Raw genomic sequence first — 9,240 nt, 5'->3', positions numbered from 1 at the left:
ATGTTCATTTAAAAGTCCAATACGTGCAATTATAATTAAATTTATAATTTATATTATTCATCGAGACTTCAGGATTGTGTTTATCAACACTATATTGTGAACAAATCTATTGAACAGTCATTTAAGGTGTTTACGTTTTGACAAGAATCTACTTATGAATTTATGTGTTATACTTATATTTACAAACTGATACAATAAAAGAAGTTGTCAACACATACATAAACCTTGTATTGAACTGGAAAAAAACACACAGTAAAACAACCAGATTCTCTACCATAAAAACGTATCATTCCACATACAAAGTTTCACGATAAATTGATATTTGATATTTGAACCAATTAAATGATAAACGTCCGTATTACGCAGCTGACAGTTCTAGAGCACATCGGACAACAGCTCATGTCGGCGACACATTGTTCACAGGCCGCCAGGTGGCTGCATGGCAGAAGTAACATGGTTTTCGGTCTCTGTTTGCACGTGGTGCACGTGTGATGTGAACGAGCCGCTTCAGCCATACTTGTTGTCTGATAAGTGATATAATGAACAAACAAATTAAACCGTTTGCACAATTCATATCAATATCGTTTTAACTTTTTACAAACTGTTTTTTTTTTCAATAAAAAAGTGAACCAATACAGAAAGTGTATAAAGTGATGAGTAAGTTAAGGTCAACAACATACCTTGGTGTTTATTGTTTCTGATGGGATCGTCATTTCGCAAGAAGATACTTCAACGTGGCTTCTGAGTGTAATCTCTAACTTTACGTCGATTGTGTTGCAGCTTATCCAGTAAAGTTACAACTAGAAGTTCTACAAAATTACTCAAATGTATATATGTCCGATCAACTACAATGAAAGTACACACAGTAAGTAAATGACTTACGTAAGTAAGAACATGTATTTAAAATAATTTACAATCAAATACACATATTAATGGACATGCAGTGACAATAGTGTCTCATTATGAACAGACAACAAAGAAACATTAAGCAAATCAATTAATTAGATAATGTGCCACAAAATACTTATTATATTATTATTAACATATTCATGTATTAAAAACTAAAGAAAGACACGCTATAACTGAACAATATTATTAGCGCATTATAACCATTAAGGCATAAATCATATCGACACTATCTTCAATATTTATCCTTCATCACTTTGTCTGTCAAAGTGTTCTGTGTTCTGCGTTTTACACTACATACAATGATCATACAAAAATAAGTAAGAAAAACCTGTATTTTTTTACCCGAAACACTATTTTAAGAACGTGATTAATACCTGGCAAATCAATAAATATCTGTTGAAGCAGTGTGGTTTGGGTGCAACCTTTATACGTTTTGACCTCCACATACCATTTCAATATCTTAAACAATCTTCATTATTCAAAATCGGTACGCTAAGCAGTACACGTTAAGAAAATACTAGTGACGTATTCTTGTTTAAATACAAGTACTTATGCTTATCAGTATATTTATAAACTTTATTCAACAGAACAATGACATGCTAACCGATGCATGACGGGTAAGCGGCTACTCGCTTAATAAAGATAAAGACAGGATCGATATCGGCTTGTCGTTAAATATAACTATTTACTACATATTGCTTCATAGCATATGTAAACTGTGCGAGTTAAATATATAACATGTTACAATGTACAGTTTACTACCGCAATGCTGACTTTCGTGTATTTATATAAAGGTATAATATGGAAGCATCCGTATTTTACAAACACATGTCCTGTTTAAAGTACATTCAGAAATGACGTAGTACTTACACAATTTGTATTAAGATGCGCTTCAGTGTGTTTAAAATGTTTCATTTTATGTATATCAACTTACAGCAAGCATTGCGACGAAATCATTGGTATGTACCTATTTAATATTTTACACGTGTTATCCTTTACATTAAATCGACTTTATACGATCTACTTACACTAAAAACGGATAAATCGGTGGTGATAGCGGGTATATACGATTTTTTTATATGTGTTTAATTGTAACATATTGATAAAATATGTTACAGTAACACAAAATAGGCAAGAAAAATTATACATTAAAGCCGAATTTCATAAAATGCAGCAAAGACAATTTAGCGCCCTGAGCCGATAGTGATGTACATATTTTCCTACAATAACCGAAGCATTCGTCTTTGTATTATAAACCGTTAAACGACGAGGGGTGTTTCAGAAGTTCGTGGATTTTCGCTATAACTTATTAGTTTGCTGGTAAAAGTCAATGAAATTTACATATTATAAAAACCAATTATCACGGACTTTATATACAAGCTAAAAATGCATGAATTCCATAAAGCGCGTTTGAAACGCGTTGCCATAGAGACCTCAGTAACGGCATGCGGCGCACGCGTGTATTTTATTATAAGTATGAGCGTTCCGCGAATTTAAATTTGGTTTAAATGTCGTTGATGAACAGAATTTACGGCAAATTTCACGTTACAGCGCCTAATTCCTCCTTACAGCCCGGATTTGGCCCCTATGCACTTCCGCGTCTTCCCGGAAGTTAAATCACAGTTGCGCGGTATTCGCTTTGCAAGTAAACAGTGACTTACAGTTGCAGCAAAGCGAATCGTGTTGTCTTTTGACGCTGACTGGTATAGAATCACTTTTGACAAGTGGATTTTCCGACACATAAAGTGCATTCGCGTTGGAGGTGATTATGTGGAAAAGATTTGACAGTTGTTAACTTCATAACGTCATTGACGTTGAACAGAAACGTTACACGTGCGTCGGTGTGCGCATTGTGCACATGTTTAAATCTTTGATATATATTTATTGTTTTATGTATTTCCATGATATTTGGAGAGTAGATTTGACAAGGACGAAATATTCTTAACATGCTATTTGTTTGTCTATTTATGTTACCAAATGAAAGTTATAGCGAAAATCCACGAACTTCTGGAACACCCCTCGTAAGTTTAGATGCACATCGTACATGTATGGTATACATGCTGGCGAATTCGGCTGTACAGCCGTTTTCAATTTCATAATTAAATATCTGGCTTATTTCGCATTTTTCGACACATGTTCTTCTTAACTTTTATTTTAATTTATATTGATATATATATATAATAAGTTTTTTACACAGTTTATATAAATTCATAAATATTTGACAAAATCGTATATATCCGCTTTAATAAAACAAGTCCCTGAAGGAACTTGATGTGTGAAAGGGATTGTAGCTTGGGGACCCTGCAGGAACTTGATGTGTGAATAGGATTGTAGCTGGTGGACACAGCAGGAACTTGATGTGTGAGCAGGATTGTAGCTGGAGTACACAACAGGAACATGATGTGTGAATAGGATTGTAGCTGGTGGACACAGCAGAAACCTAATGTGTGAATAGGATTGTAGCTCGGGGCACAGCAGGAACTTGATGTGTAAATGTGATTGTATCTGTCCGTCCCAGATAGTACTGTGGTTCACGGCGTTTGCTATCAGCTTGTACCCTTTTAACCCAATCGGTGAATTCACACGATTTACGTTTGGCTTGAATTAACCCGAATACAGAAAAAAATACATATTGTTAAAGTGATGGATAACATATTTTCTAATGTGGGGTTATTTGTAATGGAATAAAGTCGAAAAGAAATCGGTTAAGTAGAAGGACCTTATTTATTGAAAGCTATTTAAACGTCGGTAGATCGGTCGTTTTAAAGGGGCCTTTTCACAGATTTTGGCACGTATTGAAGTTTGTTATTAAATGCTTTGTATTGATACATTTGAACATTGTGTCTAAAAATCTCCAGTAAAAAAAACAAGAATACAAGTAAACAAAAAAACTAAACAAAAGTTACCCTCAACAGGGCTCGAAACACTGACCCCTGGAGCCACGGAGCAAAAGTCTATCGCTCTATCCACTAGACCATCCGCTCTCTTACCAACAATAATCAGTGTATTTTTTACTTTATATATGCAATCCTCGTAGTATCAAAGATACAACGACAACAACAGAATGCTCCAAATTATTCAATCGTTTCGCGTTGCAACGCTTGATCATTCTCAGGTTTTTAAATCGTCAAAAAATGCACAAAATGGATATTTTATAGCATGGTTAATGTTCAGTATTAGTGTTTCCTCACAAATATCATAACTTCAAGGAAAATTTGCGAATCTGAAACATTTTTTTCAATTTTGTCAATTTACCAAAGCGTGAAAAGGCCCCTTTAAAGACTACATGGGAATTCCCGCAAGAAACATATACGCCACCAGTCAGGGTTAACATGCGTTTGACGACACGTGCGCACTATAAAATGCTGTGTATCTCATTGCAAGCGAGCATTTTAGGAGCGCATTCTGCTTTGATCATACGATTTTTCGAAAGGAAATGGCGGAGGTTTGTAAAGTACTAAAACGGATTTATATATTAAAACCAACTTTAATTATATAATTAGAAATAAAATGTTTTATACAGGTATTCGTTCGATTTATTTTGATGTATTTTAATAGATGGAAACACAGTTTTATTAATAAACAAATATCGAATTGAATTTTGATTATCACTCAATTATCTTAATTGCAGAAAACAACACCTTTATTGAGCGCAAATGCGCCGCAACAAACAATTGAAGGTATGTGTGTGATTTAAATATTTTTATGAAATGAAGTACTTCGTATACTATTCAATATCCGTAACATACGTAAGTCATTACATGTGATGTATAATGTGCGTCACCTAGTAATTACAGACACATTGAATGGTAAAAGCGAAACTGTTTTATCTGCATTTTTCAAATCGTTCAGTTAAAGAAAAAACAAATGCAAATACATTGAGTATAGACTAAATACATTAGGTTGTAAAAATACCTGTCCTATACATCGAGACTTCGTTATTATATGTTAAAACAAACCAGATATTCGCAAAACGTGCTTGGAACTTGGTCAAGTTTAACTGCTGCTATTTTTTAACATAATTTTAAGAGAAAACCCACACTAATAACAGCTTTAAGGGCATTTATTTTGACCATTTAAATAGTAAAGTTTTTAAAGTATTAGATATTCATTAGCATTTAACAATTCCGTTATACTCTAGGTCCTTAGCGAACGAAACACGCTATGTTTTTTAATCAAGGGAAAGTCAGAAAAAGAGACATATCTACTCGTATTGTTTATCATACTAAGTTATTTATGTCTAAAAGCATTCGCAAATAATGTTTGAGAAATCCTCATGTCTCTTTTCAATTAAAATGAGCAAACTTTACATGATTTAGCATTTGTGAAGTATGTTTATTGCCGTAATCAAATAATAAGATTTCACAATAGCACGGGTGTGTAACATGAAATTTTAATATATTTTGAGTTGCAACATGGAACCGTTCCATGTCGCGAATACAGAACTCTCACATGCTAAGCGAGCTCTCTAGTACTGGAACATGTTGCCCTAGTTACAAGACATGACGTGTGTTTGTGCTTATGCCTGTCTCCAAACCAATAGGTTTGTGAAAATCAACTTTTTTATTTAGAATAAATGATGCATCGTTGTGTACACTTGTAAACTGACTCGAGAGCGTTTCTATAAGCCTGAGGCTTTCGATGCAATCGAGCTAAAACAAATAGGTTTAAACTTAAACTAAACTTGTTTATATGGAGGTTTATTCATTTCATTTTTGTTTGACATCTTATGCATTAATTATGCAACATTTACTCCAAACTAGATATTTTTAAGTGATTAATGATGCATCAATTATTGACCAGCTAATATAACCTTATTGTTAATCAGTTCATGTAACGTAGCGTTTCCCAAAAAAGAATAAAACACCCTGAAAAGGTCATAACAAAATCAACCAACCAAACCACATGAATCCAGAATAGTTGCATACTGATTTCCAAGCACTGTAAGAAACCAACTCACATTTAAACCATAATAGTATCCGGATATGCATATTCCAGAAGCACAATAACGAGTACATTTTCGTCGGATAAAAATTGTTAAATACTGATTTCACCAGCACTTTTACCATTGAATTCTCATTTCTTTTGCACATGCAATTCTACCTTTGAATCGATTTCATGACGTTAAGATATCTTACTACAGTATATGGATGTGTCGGTAAATATATAGTAAACCATTCTCAAAAGAATAGTTTTACGCAGATTCCTTCGCTTTCAGCCCTAAAATATATACGTCAAAAATACGAATACTTATTTTAAATACCATATCTGTTAACATATAATTTGCTTTGCGATTAATTGGATCTTGTTATACGCTTTCCGATGGTGTATAGAGAAATATCAGCGTATTAAAACTGATATTTCACTGTTTCAAACAGCGAACGAGAACAGTGAAAATTATCGATCATTTTCATTGTTTTACCGGAACTATTTTTAGATATCTTTGGTTTCCCCATTGTGACCTACAATTAAAGGAAATTTTAACAAGGGGGACTAATCTACTTTCATGTTTATTATAACATACGGATGAGCTTTTAAAATACATGGGGGCGCCCAACGGGAAATTATATTTTCTGGAATGTCAATCATACAAAAATAATCGTTTGTAAGCATAAAATAAAAAACAACATTTGTTGGATTAGGTAGAATATCGATTTCAATTTACTCGTGATCATAGAAAAATATATTTTCCCGAGTGGCGCAGCTCATTTTCTATGATCACTGAAATCGATATTCAACCAATCAAAAAAATATCCTCTATATATTAAAACAATTACTGTATAATCACACACTCGCAAACATTTCTTAATTGCAGATATCGTGCGTGAAAATGAAGAAATGAAGCAAAAGCTGATGTGTACGGTGTGCGTTGACAAGGTCAGATGCATTGTGTTCCTACCATGCAGACATCTATTGGCCTGTGAACTGTGTGGTCTTCCAGCAAACACCTGCATGAAATGCAACACTGTGGTGAAGGAACACTTGAATGTCATAAGAGCAGTTTGAAGCTGAATGGACAAAATGAGACAATGTCTACACTTATTAACTTTGTGTGTATTATCAATCACTAATCATTTTCCTTTCTTTCGATACATTTATATTACGATTTTTTCTAAGAAGTACACTGTACGATACATTCATATGAATCAGTTGTAGTCTATACTCCTTCGTCATTGTTAACAAACTGTTACATACATACATGAGTCCCATTATAATCGACATGTAACGCACAAGGCGGTTCATTTTGTATCACATGTTTGCAATGTTTTCAGGTTGTTGTTATATATTAACATAAACATTGTAATAAATTAAAATTAAGTAATACATGTAAGTCACCAATCCTGTAAGTTATTTAACGTTAATAGCCACGCTATATGTATCAATTCATGTTTAACATGTTTTGTTTTATACTTCTTCTATGTGTTTAACACAATAACTTTTTTCCACTACATCTCAGTTAACAAAAATATGTTCACGTGTTTCAACGAAACCATTGTATCTGTATAAAATATAACTGCTAGGTGAGATTGTTTCTCATTTACCTAAGTTGTTTTGTATATTCTCTATATAAACAAATTTTCTTTTATTTTTGTGTTGTTTTTGCTTATACATGTGTATTTATATTTGTTTTACACTAAATATAATTAAATATTGTTATGTTATACTGTATGTTTATCTAAATGTGCACGTTAACTCACTAAATACGCACGCATCAACCCGATATGTTTCAGGTTGATACTCGACGCGGCTCTATTTTTATACACGCTTATATTTTAACGCGTCCTTTAGATGCGGCCTTCTTTATCTGTATGGTACATTCGGGTCCGTAAACTATGATTGAGGCAAATAAGCGCGTATGGACTACACACTATTTTCGCATCTTGTCCGCGCGTGCTGAATATGGACCGCTAATAAGACATTTTGACGATTTAACGTTGATCAAAGCTTGATATGAGTTAGAAGTATAAAAGAAAATGCTTGAACACTGTATGGAAATAAGAACTATGTGTCAACACAGAAAACGCACAGCGGATAATACAACATACGCTAATATAATTCTTTAAAATATGCTGTATATATTGATGTTTGAATACTCGTACTCAGTACTAAACCAAAGCGTCGTTATGAGATAGTAAAATCTTGCCGAGAAAAAATAATATATGAAAAAAGGCAAGTATCTATAACACAGTCTGACCTTGTTGGCAGATTTATTTACAATGGAACGTTACGATTTAAATTGTTTGAGTTCGTTTTTCATGACTTTCGGTTCAAGTCGGTTTGTTTTCTTTTACTGCTCATCAAAACAAATGTGTGGACACTTGACCCGGTTTTACAGTTGTTACACACTTGAATAACAACTTGGGTTAAAGTATTTCGTCATCGCTAAGGAGGTGTATCGATTCTCTGCGCCCGTGACTTTCTTTCAGCCATATATAGGTTCAGGTAAGATGCATCTCCATTCCTTACATCGAATTGTAAGAGAAAAATCATGTGTTTTAAAAACAAATACATCACTTTTGAAACACTTATAAGTTTAACGTGTAAATTGCCACCAGCAAATGACTGACAACCTCAACGTTATAAGTATTGGATTTCATATAAAATTAAGTAAGAATACTATTTAAGTTCACAGATAAACAGAGCGCAAAGCCGTATAAAATTATACTTTTTATAAATATTCGTGTATTTGGGTAGAAGATTTATATGGTTATTTAAAACATTAATTTGCTGCGTAATCAATACATCAAACCCCAAAAAGCACAAAAAGAAAACAGATTGAAAATCAACAAACACATATCCTATGCCCGCATTCCAGTATTGTTATTAACATATTCAGTGAATGTTTTCCAAGTAGAAGCGCTGTTTCAAGTTACCTCTTTCGATCCGATGCATTGCCAAGTCGCATGTGATTAATAAAATCGTTGCGTGTCATGTGCTGAGCGCTGATTGGTCGGGTGAATATTGACCATGATTGAATGAAATTATTCAAAACGATGACACATCACGTTGTCGGTATCAAGTAAAAGGAGTAATTAAATACATCTCAGTATTGTTTAAATTGTAATGTTCAAATATTTATCTAAGGTTACGCATATGCAATAGTGAAAAACATTTACAATTATAATTATAGCGCTACCACGCCCATACAGGTGTTTCATTAATTTGGGCGAAGTTTGTAATCGTTGTCGGCTTCAACAAGATCTTTTTTATTTATTTTGTTATAACAAAAATGATAGTAGAAGGTGAAACAATTATGTCATCGAATTTGAAATTGTAATTACTTGAACTTGAGGACATACTCAGTTCATTATATTCATGTCCGAAGTATAT

General features: G+C 33.3%; 1 protein-coding gene and 1 long non-coding RNA gene across 2 annotated transcripts; one reads left to right on the top strand and one right to left on the bottom strand.

Annotated features, from left to right (window-relative positions):
* LOC127852316 (uncharacterized) lies at nt 1-1,198 on the bottom strand. The gene is made up of 3 exons (XR_008036194.1): nt 1,111-1,198; nt 681-809; nt 1-524 (listed from the first exon to the last, which is right to left on the bottom strand). It is a non-coding gene; the product is annotated as an uncharacterized LOC127852316 (long non-coding RNA).
* A 3,027-nt stretch (nt 1,199-4,225) lies between these two features.
* Nucleotides 4,226-7,379, top strand: LOC127852313 (baculoviral IAP repeat-containing protein 8-like). Its single transcript, XM_052386250.1, has 3 exons — nt 4,226-4,354; nt 4,541-4,589; nt 6,725-7,379. Exons 1-3 carry the CDS (start codon nt 4,346-4,348, stop codon nt 6,913-6,915), a joined length of 249 nt encoding a protein of 82 aa, XP_052242210.1. The 5' UTR covers nt 4,226-4,345; the 3' UTR covers nt 6,916-7,379.
* The last annotated feature ends 1,861 nt before the right edge of the window (nt 7,380-9,240 follow it).

The sequence above is a fragment of the Dreissena polymorpha genome, chromosome 12 (assembly GCF_020536995.1).
Source record: "Dreissena polymorpha isolate Duluth1 chromosome 12, UMN_Dpol_1.0, whole genome shotgun sequence".
Classification (NCBI taxonomy): domain Eukaryota; kingdom Metazoa; phylum Mollusca; class Bivalvia; order Myida; family Dreissenidae; genus Dreissena; species Dreissena polymorpha.
Note: the sequence above shows the minus strand (reverse complement) of the source record. Positions and strands in the feature narration are given on the sequence as shown.